Source organism: Mustela putorius, unplaced genomic scaffold, assembly GCF_011764305.1.
Source record: "Mustela putorius furo isolate JIRA1106 unplaced genomic scaffold, ASM1176430v1.1 tig00000868_pilon_pilon_pilon, whole genome shotgun sequence".
Lineage (NCBI taxonomy): Eukaryota > Metazoa > Chordata > Mammalia > Carnivora > Mustelidae > Mustela > Mustela putorius.
The window spans coordinates 2,663,534-2,684,906 of NW_025421502.1; the positions used below are offsets into that span (position 1 = coordinate 2,663,534).

The window sequence follows — 21,373 nt, forward strand, 5'->3', positions numbered from 1 at the left end:
GTGTGTAGGAGTTAGGAATAAAGGTTCTTCTGAAGATATTTCAAAGGTTTTCTCAAATGTTCCATTACTGCAGTGAAACCAAAGTTGTATTACGTATTTACGTGGGTGGTTTTCATTCTAAGATTGTAATTCTAGCTTTAATTAGATCAGAAACAGAAATCAGACTTTAGCTGAAGGAAAAGAGTATAATTTTTAAGCAGAGTGGCAACCGAAGACAAAGACATTTATAATGAAAGTAAGCTGGCCGTCTTTTTTCCATTATTCAAGAAAACCTTGTAGTGATGCTGGTTCTCACTAAATACTTGGTTAGATGCTCTTTATCTGTTTTATTTATGTCCTGGTCTCCTTGCCCACACCCGGACCCTCCATGCTGACATAAATGGAATCACACCACTAGGAACCAAAGTTCAAATTCCAGTCAAGCCGGTTCCAATGTGCTTAGATGTAATTTTCACCTTTTTATACCTAATTCGAGTCATTCATGAGATGTGCTTAATCATCCCTCAGTCTGGAGGGTTGGCCCCACCTTATATTTTAAATATGTAAATTCTTAAATATGTAAAACCTCTTCGATTTCCTAACCGTGCCTTGTTGTACTGTTTTTACAGTAAAAAATACTACAGCAGCACTAAAGGGATTTTTCAAAAAACAAAAAACCGAAACCTCTCCAAATAACAACTGATTTCAGTTTTGTGTATTTCTGCCCTTTTGTTACTTATACTGACGTATCCATTTAATGTTTAATTCTCAGGCTATGAGGTACCTAACACTGCCACCCACCCCAGTGAAATGCTGTTCTCAAAGGGGGGTGTTTCCGGCACACCACTGCCTTATAAATGAGAACTGGAAAGGGATACTCCCGCCCCGTGGGCCTCGCTGCCTTAGGAATCCCTCGTTACTCTCTCCTCATTTCCTCCCGGCCCCCAAGTCCCTGTTTTTTTTTTTTTACTAACGATTCCAAAACTAAATATAAATCTTCTCCTTTTGCATAACAAAAACAAACGTTTTTTGAGGGCAAAGACAAACTCTGTTCCTCTCCCTGTTTAATACGGTGTTGGGCCGTATAGCATATTCATCCCCGAATAAAAACTACAAGGAAAGGAGGGATTTGTGCCCTTTTTGGCTTCAAATCTGTGTCATCGCTTTAGTAATCGTATCTCCTAAAATCACAGATTAAGTGGTAAAGAAGAAGAAATACTGTTGCCACATTTAACACTTGTACATTTTATTTAATTAAATCAGCCATTGTACACATTGCAGCTATGTATTGTTAGTGTTGTATTTTTTTTTCCAGTAACTAATACATGCCCTCATAGATATATTCAATTAGTGTTATCACCATGGGAACAAGATGCTGATTCATCAACTGAAAATTCACTTCTTCTCACAGTATTCAAGTTTTTTGATTACACAGCAAAAATCAAAAATCAAAAAAAGGTGAATAACCATTATGTTGTTACACAGACGTCATCTGCACTGCAAAGAACACAACAGAAATGCTTTTCTTGAGCTCCAGTGAAGGTTTTGACAAGAAGGCCATGGCGTGTCTCAAAAAGTTTCACCATTGAGCCTCTCTCATTTTGGCTGCCAAAGAAAGCTTTATTTCCTATCCAACTGCCAGAAAGTGCTAGCGTTTGAGGCTTTAAGAGATTTGGCTTGTGGGAAACCTCCCTCCCAGGAAATTTTCTCCCTTGGCAACATTACTTTGAAATGATGAAGTGCCATTGTTTGTCACATTTGTTTTTGACTTTCGGAGCAATGAGTCATTTTTGCACAACAGGAAAAGACCAGATAGAATTGGAAAATGTTCAATCCCTGGAGGATAGACTCTTTTTTTTTTTTTTAAATTTCATCTTCATTGAATATACTTTTCTTTAACAAATAACTGATTCGAAATGTATACTGTTTATATGAATATATTTGTGAATATATATATATGTTAAAATGCTACACAGTTTCAACCACTAGAGGAATAAGGAATAGGACATGGAAATCACTCAGATGATTAAAGTTCCTTCTCTGAAACAAACAAAAAAGTGCACAAATGCACTTAAGAGTTTCCAAGGGAGTTTGGATTTCAAATAAATAAATCAAAAATTTTAACCAAAACCAAATTTGTAAGGATTTCTCAACCTTGTCTGCAAGCTAAAAAACAGACCCAGCAGAAGAGTGAAAAGTGCTTGCTCAGGGTCAAAAGAATGAAAACCATCAGTGTGATTAGAAGAGTTTTGACTGTGGTTTTGATTTTTAAATGCTACATGCAGGTATTAGAGAAGATATAAACCCGGAGGGGGGGAAAGAAAACCACTCCAACAGGGTGAAGGAGTTTAACCTTTTGCGTAGGGGGTAAATCTTGTTTCCAATGGATTATCTACAGTGCAGTGGCCAGGAGAAAGTACCACCAATAAGACAGCGTGGTTTGCTAAAGCAGCAATGAAAACTGGAAAACTACAGTAGTTATAGCTTTTAAAATACCCTGCCAATGTGTCCAAAATCTAAAAGACCTGAAGATGCTAGAATGCCACAGGACGTGGTGGCTAGCCGCTGAATACCTCACTGTTTCTTTCCTTTTGCCTTCTGCTCCCCTTCTCCCCTCCCTCGTGTGGCCGTTGGGGAATCATAAACCAAGGCTGGCCAGCACCAGCAGTAAGTGCTTAGTTAGGATAGTCCTTGAGGTTATTAACCATCTTTTACTAGGAGCAACGGCTACTCTGGAAGTTCTAAGGACGTGGTAGGTCTGAAGGGCTGCTTTTGCAGTCCAACTGTATTATCACTCGATTGTGTTAGCAATATGGTAATTAACCATTGTTCGGCAATTTCTAGAGGCCTTTTATTCCATGATGCCCAGTGTAGTTATGATAGGCAGTGGTTTTAATTTTAATATGTTGTTCATCTGAGCATTTGAGCTATATACATGGTACGAGGGTATCCCTCGGAAGGACTCCCGGACATCATCACTTGAAGAGGTCTGTAGGTGAAGTTCTTCTGATCGAAGGATTTTCGTGAAGCTTGTATAGGAGCAAAGAACGACGGAGGTGGCCAGTTCCCAGTTCAGCACAGACACAACAAAGTAGTGGATACAGCATCCAGACTGAAGGATGCTCTCTTTGGTCACAAATCAGCTTACAGTGAAAGAGGACGGGGAAAAACTGAAACAGAATGCGGTGTGTATTTGCTAAAAGTGGAAGTGTCAGGGTATCCCATTAGGCTGGGGAGGTCACTCTGCTAATGAAACGGGAAGTTGCATATTGAATGAATGCATGGTTTCTGGTGTGAGGACTGGGCAGCCCCTCATTTGGCCTCTTGCTTCGAGTCCTCCTTGCAGAAACGCCGAAGGAGTTGCTGGAGGTCATGCTGGAGGTCATCTTGGTCTAGTGCTTCTGGTACATCCTCCAGGTGCTCCAAGTAAATGCGTTTTCCATGCTGGTCCTTCACCACAGCCCTCTTCTGTGTACTGGCTTTACTCATTGTTGTCCTGGAGGAAAGCAGACAAGAGAGAATTATGCTTTCTTCACTGAAACGCAGCTGCCATCTTTGGAATGGGGGTAACCATGACATAAAAGCACTTTACTGTCCTACCTATGGATACTTCCACACTAGCCATCTTTCCACATCTTTCTTTTAAACGTGGCCTCTCCCGTCTGACATGAGTCATGAAATGTTTTAAAGTCTTTCGGAATAAAGAATGTTTTTTAAAACCTTAAGAACTATTTCAAGTAACTAAAACCATGCTTTAATAGGACTCTCTCCAAGAGTAACTGTATAATCATTCTTGTTTTGCTAAGGTGCCCTGATTTGAAAGAGCCTGGGTGGCATAATTGGTTGGGCATCAAACTCTCCATTTTGGCTCAGGTTGTGATCTTGGAGTTGTGGGATTGAGCCCCACATTGGGCTCCACACTCAGAAGGGATCTGTTTGAGAATCTCTCTCCTCCCCTCTGCCTCTTCCACTCATGCTCTCTCTTTCTAAAATAAAAAAATAAATCTTAAAAAAGGAAAAAAAGAAAGAGCTCGGCTCCTCCTGAAGCAGGGATTCCATATGTACTTTTTGACAGGCTGAGAAAAATACTTTTTGATTTTTTAAAACATCTTAGCTGCCAGCTTAATCCTTAGAGTTGCATCCTGTTCTAGAAAAACGTTTCCATGAGCTATAGATCTTTAAAAACTGGAATCTTATTCTGTCAACCTAGAGGAAGGTGACTGCCAATGAGAGATGAGGGTCTGTCCAGGTGTCAAAACTTCATCTAGAGATGGTGGGGAAGACAGAGGAAAGAGAAAAAACACCGAGAGACAAATTCTTTCTCCATCTGCTCAGATCTCCTTAGACTTTGCCCATTTTTGGTCTTCTATGCCATTGAAGAGTCTGCTGCTTTCTTGGCTCCCTCCTGACTAGTGATTCTTTGACAAAAGGGGCTCTGATGTACTGTGATATTTTGTACTACCATTTTCCTGCATCCTTACTTGAAAATGATTATGCTGTAACCTGTACACCCTCTCTTCTTCTCACTACTTCTAAACATAATTATTCATTCCGTTACTATGTGGTGAGCATTTTTATGTGCCAGGCACTATTATTAAAATGAATAAGGATAGTGAATCTCAGAGATTTCAAGCAATGCTCCAAATACAAAATAACATAGTTAGTATGAAGCAGGGCCAAGACTCAAAGGTTCCAGAGCCTGAATCTGTAACCATGATGTTACGCATCTTCACTAAAAACCACGGAGAAATGTTTGTGTCTTTACCCAGCATTTTTCTTACTGATTCCTAGTGTTAAGGAGCTGGAAGTTCTGCCCTTACCATTATTCTACCTTTTAACGCTGCCATGCGTTGAAGATCATCCTGATCTTTTTTTAAGACTTCTATTAGCCAAAATACTTTCAACCTTCTTGTGAGCATCTTTGTTTCCTTCTTCCTTCTTCTCGCATGTTCTCTTCTTCTTACCCTTCCTTCAAACTTCTCTCCTTTCCTTCGACACCACACAAGTTATTTTGTTTTGTTTTGCTTTAAAGATTTTATGTATTTATTTGACAGAGATCACAAGTAGGCAGAGAGGCGGGCAGAGAGAGAGAGGAGGAAGCAGGCTCCCTACTGAGCAGAGAGTCCCATGTGGGGCTCGATTCCAGGATGCTGGGATTGTGACCTGAGCCGAAGGCAGAGGCTTAACCCACTGAGCCACCCAGGCGCCCCTCACATAAGTTATTTTGTATCTGAAAGCAAACTTAAATTTGTTCCTTTTTAAAAAAAATTACTTATTTATTTTAGAGAAAGAGAGAGCTAGGGTAAAGGCAAAGGGAGAAAGAGTCCTCCAGCAGACTCCCCAGTGAGCATGGAGCCCAATGTGAAGCTTGATCCCAGGACCCTGACATCATGATCTGAATCAGACGCTTAACCGACTGAGTCACCCAGGCACACCAAATTTGTTCCTCTTGATAACAAGATCAAATTTGGTTCCAGTGGTTGAAATTAGACTTATAACTATTCAGCACTCATAATTTGCATCTCCCAAAAGGCAAATATCTGATTATTTCTGCCAAGAGCTAAAGAAGCCTTCATTGCATTGGTGGTGGGGGTTGGCGGGGTGGGGGCGGTAGGGGGGTGGGGGAGTGATGTTCCTGTCATAGGGCAAACTCTGGTTATTTTGTGCAGATGTGTATAGATGAATGTGTTTGTGAGTATGCATATGCATATAACTCAAGCAGTGGAATGAATCTACTCATGTATTTGGGGGGGCAGTGGGTATGATAAAAAGTCTTCAGCAACATACAAGATAAACGTGTTATACATGACAAATACAGTTCTGGAACTAAATAGCTATAGAATTTAATTGAGTTGTCTGTATCCCTGGCTTCAAATTCACCAGCTGTAACTGAGATGACTGAGAACTTTGGATTAACTGGTCCCTAAATGTAGTCCAATTTAAAGAGCTCATGATGCTGGGGTGTGCACATGGTTTATGTGGTTTTGTCTGAGTAACTGAATAACAGACTTAAAAGCTCAGAGTACAAAAAGCACTTTATCCTTAATTTACATAGCATTTTTAAAGTTCTCTGAGCAATTATACTCTTCAATTCTTAGCTGCTGCTGCTGTTCACATGGGATTGGAGTGTGGAATTGTGACAGAACCTTTAATTCACTGTTCCTAATTATTATGTTCTACGGGCTAAAAATAGCTTTGTAGAGTACTATAAATGACAATCTTTTTCTTCTTTACAATGAAATGGAAAGCACAATAGTAACTTGAGTTTCCATTGTGTCTTTTCACTGCGAAGCTGAGAGCGCATCATTAGCTTGGTGCTGCTAGAGAACCAGAGAGAAGGGCCAGGAGATGAGGCAAGAGGCAAGGGTGCTCGAGTTCATACATCAAATAGGTGATAGGGACAGGCTAACCAGGGAGTTTCACAGCTGGCCCCCTTTCTTAGGCACAAAAGTGAGGTGCTTACTGCTTTTATGGCACTTTCTAAACTTCATAGAGTTCCTGGTTTCAGCATTGCTAGGTACATTCAGGTTTGGGGATATCAAACTCATGCTCATGTTATTTGCCACTCACATGCGGAATCATGAAACAGCTTAAAGCTTTTGGAAAGAGGTTAAAAAAAAAAAAGATTTTTAAAAAACCCAAAGCATGTACCACGCAGTTATGATTTGCTAAGACTGAACTGAAAGTAGCTGGTCACAAGATTAATTTGCGAGCAGCTGATTAGATTTCTCCTCATATGAGCTCCAAGTCTATCAACACAATGGAAGATCCCAGCCAGGAGGCCTCAGCGAAATGGATGCCTTGCTAAAACCCAGGGAGTGACTGTGTCAACTGGTGTCTCGTTCTCCTCAAGCTTTGCTATTACTTTCAAAGCATCCAGAGGACGCTACAGGCATGACAACTGACAGATCTACCACTTGACAAAAGTGTATGATGCAGAAAGAGTTGGAAGTTCCCAAGGGATGTTAGGGTATATGTAGAGGCTGTTTTTATTTTCTTAAAATTGGGGAAAAAAAACTCCAGGTGTTAGTTGGCAAAGCATAACCCCATGCTAACCCAAACCTTTTAATGACTGATCCATCCTCTTTCAGGATTTCATTCTCTACTAAACTGGGGAAGTGCACTTTCATGTGGCTACCTGTGTAAGTCAAAGCCTAAAGAAAAAAGAAAACAGGACAAAACCCATTGTAAACCATAGACTTAAAAAGAATCTATTCCGGTGCTTAATCGCTAATGAGTATAAAAAGCTATAGTTGAAAGGGTAAATAAAAACAATCTCGGGATCAAATAAAAGAATCGAGTTTTATCTAAATTCCTCCCATTTGTGAGGGACATGTACTACGATGCAGGTAAATAACGTCTGCGCTGACCAACTTCTGATTTGCTCCTCACCTCACCCCTTCTCTTCCCAGTGGAGACTCTACCGATCACTATAATGATTAGAGGCAAAACAAGCAACAAATGAATAAGACCCAAAGTGTACAACTCACACAATTCATCTTCTGATTATCCAAGGTCCTTAAAAGTATTTAAATAAGGTATGCCTTTCATACCTCAACGCATTCATATGCAATCTCGGTGTATATTGTGGGTAAAAAAGAGGACACACGTGTAACATTTAACTTCAAAAGGGCTCAATAGCAAAAAGTGTTTTGTAGATATTTGCATAGGTCCACAATCCCTTAGTCAAACCCTTGGGGCCAGATGTGTTTCAGAACCCAGAATTTTTTTTTCTTTTTGGATTTTAGAAAGGTAATATGATACATACTGTATGTTTCAATACCCCAGAAGGGGCCGGGGCAGAATCCTGTAATCAAACTCATACATATATCAGCAGCAAACCATATGAATATTCACTCTAGGGAGGACTAAAACTCCTTCCAAGTCCTAATAGCTCTGTATTAGTTCATATTAAGTTCTGCCACCAAATTAACTTGCTACTAAGCTACAAAATTTGTTTCGGTTTCAGAATTTTTAAATTTTTGAATCCTAGTAAGGGTCTGTGGGTCTGTCACTGTGGATCCATATCCTAGTTCCTGAAAATCAGAACTTAAATAATGACAAATACTTACTTTATTTCTAGGTTTAAAATAAAACTGAATCTTCTTTAATGTCAATCTTCAGAAATATTTGAGAATATTAGTTAGTAAAGATAATTTGCAACCTATTTATTTCTTTTTCTTATTAATTGGGAAGTTACTTCTGGGACTTCCTAGCAAGATGTACAATCATGACCTAATTCCAGAGATTCTGATTCTGATTCAGCTGAAGGGAATTCTTTTTAAAAGCATTTAAGATGACACTGATGAATACCACAAGTTGTGGAAACATTACCTCACTGTACAAGTTATTCACACAGGAATTCTACTCTCTTGAATTTTTCTGCACCTTTCCATGAATACACATATGGAATGACATGATGATAACCATTTTCTTTTTAAACACAAAGCAAACATAAAATATACATACACCACACAAAAACATGAAAGTGATAATGCTTCTATACCTCTTCAAAGTCATCTTTGGCTGAAGGAAGATCAGTGGCTAAACTAGAATCACCCAGATGTTTCTCCATCCTCTCTCCATGTACCATAGTTGTTTTAACAACTTTGCTGACTCTACGGCCTTCCACTGGTTCAGCCTGAAATTGTGAGGTACTGGACAAAATGCTGGGCTCAGACAAAGTTACCTAATGAATGAAGGACACACGATACATGGTTTCTGATTGCCACAATGTCACAGTGATGAATTCTTTCATATAAAACAAACAAACAAACAAATAAAAAACCCCAAAACCATACAATGATATATACCGGTCTTCCAGAAAACAGTATTTTGGAAAAGAGAAGCAGTTACAGAAAGAAAGAAAAAGCCTGTAATCAACTGGTGATGCTTCTGTGGAAGAGTCTACGTACACAGCACCAAACTCATGAGTCACCTGAATGAAAACCCGTCAGGAAGTCTTGTAAATAAGAAACCAATTGCTCAGTGCAATGCAGACCTAACAGCCTGTTGATAAACTCTCTCCTCCATGTTTAAATGGCTTTGACATTAAGAAGATAAAACTAATCCCCATAGGAGAAACTCTCAAAGATATGAGAAACCAAAAAAGTAGATTTCTGGAAAAACTTTGTGCCTGATAATAACATTTTGAGGATGTGAATGAATGCAAAACAGTGATGGTGTCCCAAATTACACATCAAAGAGAGTAAATGTTTCTCAAAGAGAGTAGAATGGAAAGAGAAAACTAGAGGAATGGGAATTTCTGGACCCTGCCTTTAGCGACTCTGAAATGCATAAGTTTAAATATCAAATATTTATCAACAGGGCCCTACAGAGGCTGCCACGCTGTCTGTGGAACAAGTGCCACAACACAGTTGCAAGGGACTTTCTGTGACATACTGCTTGCCAGCCGACGGAACTCTGGTCTTTTAAAATTTGACTTCTGGATTTCTATTGTTACGTACGCAACCATGAACTGAACAGAAAACAGAAATAAGAAAGACCAAACAGAGATCATGAATACAATGGCTACAAATCTCCTCGATGGTTATTTTAAAATGCCACAAAATCATGAAGAAAAAAATGAATGTACAACTGAAAGTAGGGTGCCATGTAATGGGGAGCTGTGGGGCCAATGTGGGTAAACAATGTCACCCACCTCTTCTGACTCTATTTCACACTTGTCCATAAAATCACGTTGGAGAATCTGATGTTCTTACCTCTGACTGTTCGGTGTCACTCTTTAATACAATGCGTTTCATGACTTTGGAATAGCCATCTCCTTCCTCAATGCTGATGGGTCCCTGGGGCGTTCCCTGCATCGTAACCTCCTCTTTCTCTGTGCCATCAGAGGACACATACCGCCTAATGACTTTCCTAGTGACCTGAAAGATATTTTATTCATGGATCTTGTTTTTGAGGGACCGTACTGGGGGACTGATACGTTTTAAGCAGGAGGTTTGAAATCAGTCACATTAGGACGGTACCTTCTTGACCACAGTGTGTCCATGCTCATCGATGTATTCTTCTTCTGTGACTGTTTCCGGGGGTATGTCAGGCATATCATCTCCCTAAATGGTTGAGAGAAAAGGGTCACTTCTGTCTTTGGCACTGATTCTGGGAAATTCTTCCCAAGGGCTTATAATGGGAACCATGTTAGAAAATGAAGGAAGCTACTGAGAAGCACTGCTGAGATGCCGAGTCCTGTCAAGTAGTACGTTTAAAAGAAAGAAAGAAAAAAAAAATGGGCGGGTGATAACATGCTTAGGCGAACTGGACCAAAGTTAGGTGTACAACAAACACACAAACAAAAACGGACAAGCGAGGTGAGGTGGGCAGAACGGAAGAAGCGCTCTCACTCTAGCTGTTTGCTCTCTCGAGGTGGGCTGCCAACGTCATCACCACTGCATTGTTTTTTATAACAAACCAAACTTAGGAGAGTTAGGGATCTGCTTTTGAATGGCCATGCACTCCCTGAAGAGCATGCCGAGCCCTCATTGCTCCAGGTCTATCACTCTCTAAGGGTTATGGGGACAGAAGTGTCCCGGACGTGCAGTAACGTAACAGCTATTACCTGAATAATCACTCGTCGGCGGACAACCCTGGTAGTTACCATCGCCTCCTCATCTGAGCTGGCCTCCAGCTCACCTAATTCCTCTGTTAGCTCCTGGTGGAAGCATGGAAGCATGGTTTTGTTTAACAAGCTAAGGAATGTCTTCACTACTGGTTTCTGCTTTAGTTCACACTTGTTTTCTGAAAGTCTCATTCCTGGAGGCTTTGGTGGAAAAGCCAGCAGGGCAAACAGGTGTATATAAGAAAATAGATTTTTTGTTCAATGAATGAAAAAAAAATTTTGGAATTCTGAAAGCTGTCTGAGTGCCCATCTGTCAAAATCTGTCAGAAGAAATGTGCAGCTTGTCCACATCACTGCTTGGACTTAAACTCCTGATAAACCACCAGATATAAACACAGAACTCAAGCAACACAAAAAAACATTTATAAGCCACTTACACTCAGGCTTTAGGCTTGGAATGATTAACTCAGAGGTATAGAAATAACTTAAGCTTGCAGCAGAACTTTTGCAAAAAGCCACAATTTCCCAGTAGCTGTTATCTAGCCAGTGGAGCATCTCCCTGGCAACAAAAAAGGCAGCCTATGAATACTAGACTCATTTTGCAGAGAAGTTAAGATGGACTGGCCAGTCTGATGTTATGGGTCTGGGCCAGAGTCAGAGATGGAGCTGAAGACATAATTTTAGATTAGAACACATATCTCAGGAGCATTCTATCAAATCACTTTCCTAATAGGATGATTTTTTTTTTTTAAAGAAGACTCAATGAAATTTTTTCGACATATTTTTAAATACCTGATGTATTTCTACATGCTTTTCCACGAAAGGAAGATCTGTAAAATTTTAAGCAAATTTTACTTTAAAAACATTCGGGAATCTGCCACCTAGAAATATGATCAGCACGAAAAGTGACTGAAATTGGATCCTCAAGATAAGGTCATGAGAAGTTAAGAGTCAAAATAAGAAGCATCACAGAGGTAACTGGATATTCATTAAGAATAAATGGAACAGACCTGTGTAAAGTGGAATACAGAAGGACTTATCAAAATTTATTTATGTGCATTGAAAAAAATAAATGAATTATGCAGATAATTGTTTGAAATCTATACTTCATTTAGCCACTGGATTCTTAGGCTCAATTTCATTAACTTCTAAGTCCAGATAGCATCTTTGAAACACTTTTACTAGAATTCATTTAAGCCAAGAACTTGGGAGATGAATAATTCTGTGCAAAAGTAAACTTAAAATAAAATTCCATTCATGGGATGAATTTATTATTTAAGGTAACTGCCAAAATTGGGACATAGTTCTCATTTGCCTGAACCTCTCCTAATTATAGTTATGATTTTAGACAAATCCTGCTAGCAGATGTCATCCTCATAGTGAACCAAAATAAATGTAGGCCTTAAGCCCGCAGATAAGTTGTATCACTTGTTTCCCCAAAAAGTTTCAGTTCTTTTATATAACTCATTCTTTACTACTAAGACATATATTAATGCTTCAAAAACACTTTGAGGTAGAAAATGTTTTTGAATTCCGAAAGGAAAAATATATGATTTAATTTATATTAAATTACGTTTAATGCAAACAGATTCTGGGTCCTGCTTCCCTCCCTGAGAGTCATTTTGATTCAGGAGCTCTGAGGAGGGCTCAAACCACCGCCATTAATGCTGAGGGATATGAACAGTTTAGAATGCCTTTTGAGAAGAAACGGTTTAAATGAATTTCTTAAGACGGTCTCCACCCTTCTTCGCAACATCAAAACTCACGTAAGGACAAAGGAAAGAGTGTGACGTCAACTCTTGCCCCAGTCAGGGATTCTGATGTTCTGAATTAGCAGTAAGTTTACGTACCATGTCCCTTTTCAAAGTCCTTCTTAAAACAGACATAAGGAGATCTATTTTGGAAATAATTTTTCCTTTAACAAGAAAAACTTGTTTGGGGAGGTAAGCCCCACGGGACAGCCACAGTCTGCCTGCTCATCGTTTGATGGCACAGGCAGATCTACCCGGAGTCTGGCTCCCACAAGATGCCGTGGCTGGCATCTACCTGAGGCCCCGCGAATCCCTCCCACTAGTCTGCACCCCTGTGGTTATCAATTTTGAAAAGCTCTATCGGGTATCTTGATTCATCCCAGTGTTCATTTTCCTTAGCAAAAGGTTTTTCAGTTGTAAAATTACAGCTCGTAGTCAAATAGCTAGAATTAGAATGTGTATCATTTTTTTTTTCTAGATTCTCTGGTTGGTCCCAGGTTTTAAAAGGGATTGAGGGGTTCACATGACCCAGGTTAACTTTTTTCAGGGAAAAAAATAAGCCAGTAGAGAAGTGGAAACTGGGGAAGGTTTGTAGCTTTGCTTCCTATGGCAAGGAAAACGAAGAGATTCTTACCTTATGGAAAGCTTCATCTTCATTGAGCCTTTCAAGATCCTGGGGCTGGTTATTAGCAGACTCCACAATCACAAGGCTGGTTTTCTGAGAACTCTCCTCCGCATGTTCTGGGGCTTCTTCAGGTTCTTGTATGATGGGAGAGTCTCCCTGCTCACTAGATGTTGGGGTCTGGAGGTATGGCCTCTCCTCCTCAGGAGGGGTCCTAATTTCCTCAGGGGTCTTGCTGGGAGAGCCAGTTACAGCCGTGGCCTTTTGAGTCTCTGACACTTCCGTCCCTGGGGTTGTCACACTGAAATGGAAAAGCCAAGCTATACCAGAAGAGTATACACATTCTTCCTACTCCCAAAGCAAGAGAATTAGAAGGAAAATGGAATTTATCTTCATGGTCCATGGAAGTTAAAATAAGTTTTGTAGATGTGGCCAAGAAAGGAAATTTGAATAAAAATCATATGTAACATATCGTATAGAGTTACAGATCATTGATCTAGCATTGACAGGGAAAGATGTATTCTAAAGATAAAAATTATCCCAAAATGTATTACCATTTCCTAATCCCCACAAAGTATATAAATTATAATTTCATCTTTTCTTTGATAACTCAAGGGGATCTTGAATATTTGAGGAGGTTTATATGAAAAAGTTCTGTAGATAATAAGGCTTTCAAGACAAGAATCAAAGTTTGGGAAAAAAATTTTAAGAACCAATATACAAACCGCATGTTAGTATCTCTATCATAATTGTAAATAGAGAGGGAGTCTTACAATACCTCTGGAAAACTGTATTACTTGATGGAGAGACCTAGTTAAAACTTTTTCTACTGATGTAATTTGGAGTTACTCCAAGGCAATCTTTGTAATCTCATTTTCTAAGTAAGAGAATTTTCTGCTTTTTCTGTTTAACTTATTGCAAATTTCTGTCGCTCCACAGATGTTAAGTGCCCAGAGTGCCTCTCTGATATGCCCTCTTTGCTTCCTACCTTTTCCTTTTTTTCTCCTCTCTTCTTTCTGCTCTCCCCTAAAATCTAAAGGTGGTTGGCAGGTGGTAGCTCAGTGGAAAAAGGGCTGGTTTTCTTACCCATTTCACCCTCTTCTTAAGTTCCAGTGACCCCAGCACAAAGCTCACTTAATGACAAGAGCCATGCTATGACGCAATCTCCTGACACACTAGTCTCGGATTTCAGGGGACGCATTTGCCTTTTGCAAGATCTGTTTTCTTCCTCTAAATAGCAAGTGCCGTTCAAACAACTCTCTTTCTCCTTCGCTTCTAGAAAGGCCAGAACTTGAGTTCTGAGCTGCCTGCTCCGTCGTTTCCTTTCACCAGAAGCTCTCTGGGAAACTTCTCTTTAGTCCCACTCTGACCACACCCCACCTTATTTTAATGGTCTTTTATTCTGTGTGAATCATCTCTGCTGTGTTTCCAATTCTACTCTTAGCCACCCCACCACTCTGGAGAAACATACCGAGGGCTGTTTCACCTACACTGACTTTTCACGCTCTGAACGGGCTATGGGACAACTGGCACATACCAGAGCATTTCAGTCCTGTCTGAGGGGCAGGACTCTTACAAGCAATAAGAATGAGGTTCACGTGAAATTGTATAGTTGAAACAACGCTTTCACGGGCACGTCCTTGACTTGTGACCCTATGAGATGAATATGGTGCATATTACTCTAATTTAAAGATGTGAAAACAGAAACCAAAAGGGCTTTGGGACTTGCCCAAGGTCACAGAACAGGAAGTTGGTGCAAGCAGGCCTCCCACACAATGCTGTCACAATTCTGTCTCAGATCGTTTGCTCTTTGTCTGTAGTTCTGGCCCTTGTTATCGGTGGGGTTCTTTGCAAACTATCTGAAAATAATTCACAGCAGTATATGCCTGGCACTCCTGTCACACGGGCTTGTTCCTTGGAATTGCACATGACAGGCTTTTCTTTTGAAACTCACAAGTACTCCTGCTGACACTCGAGAGATGACTCTTCAGGCCGTTCTTGCATTTTCCCTGAGAAATCCTGTTGGGCTTGCTCCTTGTGAGTCTGGGGAAAGAGATCTGTTGCTGAGCTGTCCCCCTCTACTTTGGGGATGCAATCCTGAAAAGTGGAATAACCGACAGAAATGTCTTCCTCTGAGACAATGGGAGGGTGCTCGCAGGACTCGCTCTCTTTAGAAGCAACTCGCTCCTCTTTCTGCTTGTGCTGTGTGGTGCATAGGTCCTCCTGAAGGGCTGAGAACCCTGTGGGGCACAACAATTTTAATTCAGTATTTAATTGCAGCTCACTTATATTAAAGAGGTAAATATTAAACAGTAACAATAGGTAATACATTCTAAATACTGATTATGCACTGGGCACTGTTCTAGGTGCTTTGGAAGTACTGACTTGTATTAACAACGTTCTGGGGTGAGTACCCTTTTCACACAGCATTTCTCAAGCCAGGCTAAGGAATTTTACAATATCCAGGGCAATGAGGAGCCCCTGAAAAATTTTTGGCAGAGGTATGGCTGACGTGCATCTATTTATTTATTCACTCAACAGATCTATATGGAGTATCGACAGCATAGTAGGTGCTGTTTAGGATGTTAGACATGAAGCAATGAACAAGTCCTCACTGAACTTTTATTTCTGCAGATACAAATTTATGACATATTTTAGAAGAAAAAGAAATCAGGGTAAAAGTACAGAGCAAATAGGGCTAGTGTGTTAGATAGATTGGTCAGGAAAGAGTCCTGTTAGGAGACGATTTTGAGCAGAGGCCTGAAGTAAGTGAGAGAAACAGGTACTGAGGTATTGATGCTCTGAGAGGAGAAGAGTCCACTAGAGTGGAGGTAACAAAAAGTAGCTGAGCCCCACAGCCTGAGAACACATAGGGTGCCCAGGGAACTGCAGAGAGCCCAGGTCTCTGGGTTTTATGGAAAAGGAGAGAGATGGGAGATAGGACAAGCTTTCACTGAACAGTAACACATACCATCACTGAAATCTAGGAAAAGAAGCTACAGAAAGGAACTGAGGAAGAATAGCCAGTAAAATTGGGGGAAAAAAACACGGAAGGAGGATATCCTGGAAAGTGAATGAAGAAAATATTTTAAGAAGAGATTAATTTTTTCGTCAAATATTACTAAGGGGCACATGAGGTGAAGACTGAAAAATTACTCACTATATTTGGCAATGAGGAAATAACTGGTGAGTTTTAGGAGACTGTTTTCTGTTGGGTGGTGATGACAAAAGACTGAGTGGCATGGACTCTAGAGACAGCTCTAAAGAGAACCAGAAGACATGAAGCAGATAGAGGAAGCTTGGACTTTATTTTTGGAGAGATTTTCTATAAAATAAATGGAGAAACAGAACAAACAGGAAGGGATATAGGGTGAAAGGAATTGCTTTGTTTTGTTTTTTGAAGATGGGCTCTATTAAAGCATGTTTTAGTGCTGTTGAGCATGGTCTAGTTGTAGAATGCCACAGAGGACAACTAGAGCAATGAGGTCCTTTACTGGATAAAAAGGGATGAAATCCAGAAAAAAAGAAGAGATGACAGTTTTAGCAAAGCAAAGACATTTCACAGCAGAAAGAAGGCAGAGTACAGGCACTGAGATGCATGTAGGTTGGTAGATTTGTGAAAGAAATGGACATTTCCTTCAGATGATTCTCATTTTTTCTAGGAAATATGAAGTGTGGTCATCAGTTGTGAATAAGGAGAAGAGAAATGCTGGAAGCTGGAAAGAAGAGGAAAATTCTCGGTATAAAATAGAGATGAGAGGGAAGAAGAAAGAAAGTGAGTGAGCATGTGAATAAATGAGAATGAGAATGTGAAAAAATGAGTACTGACAAGATGGCGGGGCGAATGGCTGGAGGTCCCAGTGGGTCTGAAGAAATGTTGGTGTGGAAGCAAAAGAGGAAGTAAATGTAATGCTTCAAGTTAGGACGCTGGAGTAGTAAAGTCAGTGGTGATGATATAGTCTTGGTTGTGAGCACTGAAATGGGTAGCTCATGTAGAGTAACAGACACAAGTATCAGAAGCCATCAAGGAACTGAGACAAGGGAAATGGATAGGTCATCCATGTTGTTATGAACTGAGTGATTGTATTCCCTTAAAATTCATATGATGAAACCCTAAATCCCAATGCAATAATATCTGGAGGTGCCTTTGGGCTGTAATTGGGTCATGAGGGTAGAGCCCTCAGGAACAGGATTAGTGCCCTTATAAGAAGAGGCCAAAGGTCTAGCTAGGTCTCTTTCCCCCATGTGTGGACATAGCAAGAAGACAGCCATCTGTGACTCAAAGGACAGTCCTCACCAGAACCTGACTATGCTGTCATCCTGATCTCTGACTTCCATTCTCTAGAATGGTGAGAAATAAATTTCTCCTGTTTAAACCACTGAGTTCATGGCATTTTGTTATAGCAGTCCCAACTGATTAGGACAATGGTGAAATAACAAAGAATGAGCAGTATGGGTACCTATAAAACAAGAAAAATGTGTGATCACCAAAGTCTACAGACCGCCCTCTAAAAAAAGGGAAGATGTGGTCCAGTTGCCCAAATTAACCACAGATACAACATGCACCCACACCCACAAACTGTCTGACCTTCACTATGATCCAGTGCAATTGTCTGTTCAATTTCTGCATAGCTATGACTGATGCGCTCCTGGAGAGGCTCTGTGCTGGCCTCCATGAGATGAACAATATCCATTCGGTTGATCTTAGTGAGGCATTCAATGAGACTGGTATCTGGGATAGTAGAAAAAACTCATTTATTACTTTTGAGGGGTAAGTACTGTTTTTAAGATCTCTTTCATTTAGTTGTCTTACTAGAATTTTGATATTTGTATAGGAAACAACCAAAGCTTAATTAAAGGTCTTTATAAAACATAAGCAAACAGAAAAGATACATGCATAGAAAGGTGGGAAAGCATTAGGCATAAGCTCTAAAATAGAATTGCCAGATATTATTATGGGACACACTGTCAAATCTGAATTTCAGATAAAACGAATAAACTATAAAGTATAAATATATCCCAAATATTGCATGGAGGGTACCGATACTAAAAAACTATTTGTTAACTCTCTGAAATGTAACTGGGTGTCCTCTAGTTTCGTTTGCCAAATCTGGCAATCCTACCTAGGAGAATGGCAAGAGAGGGAAAGGCAAAAACCAGTAGACTGGTTGTAAATAAGGGAGCTCTCTAGGTGATCTTCAGAGAGACACTAAAGGAAGTAGCAAATTTAGACTAGCGGAAGAATGAGATGAAGTAATGGTCTTTATCACCTCTCAATCAATTTGATGTGGTCAGAATATTATATGCAAATCATTATAAAGCATATCTATGTGACATCTTTCCCTCAATTAAGTTATTTAGGAGTAAAGAGAGTAGGAGCTGAAGGCAATGCACTAATTTTCAGGAGCTGAAAACAATGACAAAGGAACAGTGTCCACTCCCGATATTTAGAAAATTTTAGGTCTTTCATAACATTTCTATTAGCAGCCAGAGTTTCCCCTAAACCGACATTATTCATGGGAATATAGTGTAAGAACTGTTACGCAAGATGCGTATTTTAGAAATGTCATAGCTTGCTCTCATTTGCTTATGGCAGTATTTCAGATTAACGGCATTCAGTATTTTATTGTTTTACTGAATTTATATGAAAGGGCTTGTTGAGCAAGACTTTCGCCTAATGCTTTTCACATAGAGCTCCCACCTACCTGTAGCCTGCCTCCCATCCCTTTCCAGCCAGTACTTCAAGAGAGCATGGCTCTGGTCCTGCAGGGAGTTAGGGTTCTCAATTCGGATTTGATGAATCTGCTCCTCAGTGAAATCCAGTTCTCTTGCTAATTCTAGAAAAGAAAATATTACTCCATAAACACCAGAACTTCAGCGTCTCCACACCTGGCTCTGTGATTTCATAAATGATGCGTTCTTTCTATTGCTGTAATAGTGTTCGTTTTCTCCTCCTGTGCATTAGAAGTGACTCTCAAGATGACTTTGTTTTTCTGTCCCTAACTGTGGAGGTTCTCCTTAAAACTAGGTATGGAATTTGTCTAGCATCCTGCTCAGTAGGGGGCCTGCTTCCTTCCTCTCTCTCTGCCTGTCTCTCTGCCTACTTGTGAGCTCTATCAAATGAATAAATAAAAAATCTTAAAAAAAAACACAACAACAACTAGGTATGGAATTGATCACATTCACAGTGGAAACACTACATTTGAGGCAACGGATGATAAAACGTGCCTAATTCAGGCCCATTTAATTCCAAAATGCAGACTGGACCATTAATACAGGCTTATACTCTTAACCAAGATAATGGAAAATAAATTACTGAGAACAGGAGTAACAGACTTTCTCACTTTTAATCATCATTAAATAATGTTTTAAGTACTGTAAATCCTATTTCTGGATATTTGGATAAAGACTGGCTGTGGTTATATTACATTGGTTGGATAAACTTTCTTTAATTTGATGTCACTTGAATAAAAGCTCTGGGAAGCATTAACTGACCTAAGGAAAAAGCCACAAAATTTTCCTTTAAAGTCTACCATTCACATAGTACATGGACACTTATACACTGTGGTGTGTATGTGTGTGTGCGTGCAAATAAGTACTCTTTGGATGGCAATCAGCAAATATCTTTCAGAATTAAAAAATACATACCCTTTATTCAGATATTCAATTCTACTTTTAGTAACATGCCCTATAGAGATTCTCATGAAAATACATCAATGCACTACAATATTTGTCATTAACAGGAAACAACCTAGATGTCCAGCAATAAAGGCCACTGATAAAATTATGATACTATCACACAGTAAAACTAAATAGCATTTCTGAGAATGAGATAGATGTCTATGCTGATGGAATATTTACAAGGAATACCATTGAGAAAAATTGTGCTTATTTTAAAATAGTACACCTAGATGTGGTTACTGCATATTTTTTCCTGAATACATGAGAAAGTGGAAGCAGCTATTTTTGAGGTATGAAGCTAGAAGACCAGAGGCAGGTATGAGAAACTTCTTTACACTTTCAATTTTCTACCATTCTGTATGGTTGTGGGGTTTGAATTTTCAACAAGTACATAGATACTACATTTTATGCACAAACACACACATACTTAAGACAAAATAAATAATTCTGGATGTCACCTATTTAATTAGTCAATCAAGGATATTTTGATGTCCTTCCTTCCCCCTAAATCCCTCAATTAAAAAAAAAACAAAACCTGATCAGTATTTAACAACTACTTAAATGTGTAAAAGTGAGGAAATGAGAGACTATGGACTTTCAGAGTCCACAATCTGAGGGTTTTGAAGGGGCGAGGGGGTGGGAGGTTGGGGTACCAGGTGGTGGGTATTATAGAGGGCACGGATTGCATGGGGCACTGGGTGCGATGAAAAAATAATGAATACTGTTATGCTGAAAATAAAAAATAAAACTAAATTAAATTTTAAAAAAACTAAAAAAAAAAAAAAAGTGAGGAAATGACTATTCTCTCTGCCCTGTTATTAATTATCTTTGTTAAGGGTCTTAGGGATTTCTGTTCATATTGATTTTACAATTCATTTTCTTTTAATAATTTTACATATATTGCAATTTTTATACTTAAATATCCTATTTCTCAGAAAATTAGTGAAACATCTTATTCCTATGTATTTCAATATGCAACCAAAGCACATTTAGTACTGTTCACAATGAAGGTATCTAAAATAAGGAGACCTGGGTTAAATCTCCAACTAAATTTTGTGACAACTGCATCTAACAATGACTCTGAAACACAATAATCCCCTCAAAATTTGGATATCCATGGCTCCCAAAGGAGGAGAGTGACATTTGGTATATTCTCAAAATCCCCCGATTTAAAATTCTATTTTTCTAAATTCCAGAGATAACAGAAGGCCTGTCTGGATTTTCTAGCTCAGAGTTTATTATTCTTTTCACTATTCCATGTGGTCTCACCCAAGGAAACAAATACTTTTTCATTGTTAATGACACTTGGCTGATGCAACTGTGTTTCTTAAACAAAGCAAGATCTGTTGAAAAAGTAAGTTACACTAATTTTACCTGTCCAGCTGAAGCCAAGATGATCAGCAATATAAGCCAGCCTTTCCTCGATCCGTTCCTGCTCATCCTGTTGATCTATAGAAGGTCAAAAACAGAATGGCCAAAGGGTGTCTATGACAGGAGAGCAACCACAGTACTTATCATCCAAAGAAAGGAAGTCACTGGTCCAAATATTTGATAATAGCACAAATTAGCTATTATATTTCAAATCATTTTAAATTGTGTGTTTGTCTGATTTCTGGAATGGAATGGGGAGTCAATTTAATTATAAATCATGAAAACCAACTGCTTCCATATCTCTTTAATCAAGACTAGTCACTGGACATATTATAAAAGTTGTTGATTTCTAGTAATCTTAGGACTTTCTTTTTAAAATTATCTGAGAGAATA

At 39.3% G+C, this 21,373-nt stretch overlaps 1 protein-coding gene across 50 annotated transcripts in view; it reads right to left on the bottom strand.

The window, feature by feature from the left end:
• Nucleotides 1-1,204: 1,204 nt before the first annotated feature.
• ANK2 (ankyrin 2) overlaps nucleotides 1,205-21,373 on the bottom strand; it is a 323,587-nt gene continuing 303,418 nt past the window's right edge. For 30 of the 50 annotated variants that reach the window (XM_004748037.3, XM_045085524.1, XM_004748048.3 and 27 more), the window contains 10 exons: nucleotides 20,984-21,058; nucleotides 18,634-18,765; nucleotides 17,517-17,660; nucleotides 14,883-15,168; nucleotides 12,941-13,229; nucleotides 9,969-10,052; nucleotides 9,702-9,866; nucleotides 8,486-8,668; nucleotides 7,042-7,133; nucleotides 1,205-3,475 (listed from right to left, as the gene is read on the bottom strand). In XM_004748037.3, coding sequence (XP_004748094.2) covers nucleotides 3,292-3,475; nucleotides 7,042-7,133; nucleotides 8,486-8,668; nucleotides 9,702-9,866; nucleotides 9,969-10,052; nucleotides 12,941-13,229; nucleotides 14,883-15,168; nucleotides 17,517-17,660; nucleotides 18,634-18,765; nucleotides 20,984-21,058 — 1,634 coding nt within the window. In that variant the 3' untranslated portion in view covers nucleotides 1,205-3,291. Of the gene's footprint in view, nucleotides 3,476-7,041; nucleotides 7,134-8,485; nucleotides 8,669-9,701; nucleotides 9,867-9,968; nucleotides 10,053-10,555; nucleotides 10,649-12,940; nucleotides 13,230-14,882; nucleotides 15,169-17,516; nucleotides 17,661-18,633; nucleotides 18,766-20,983; nucleotides 21,059-21,373 lie in introns of all 50 variants that reach the window. The other 20 variants (XM_045085498.1, XM_045085499.1, XM_045085507.1 and 17 more) reach the window with 1 other exon arrangement.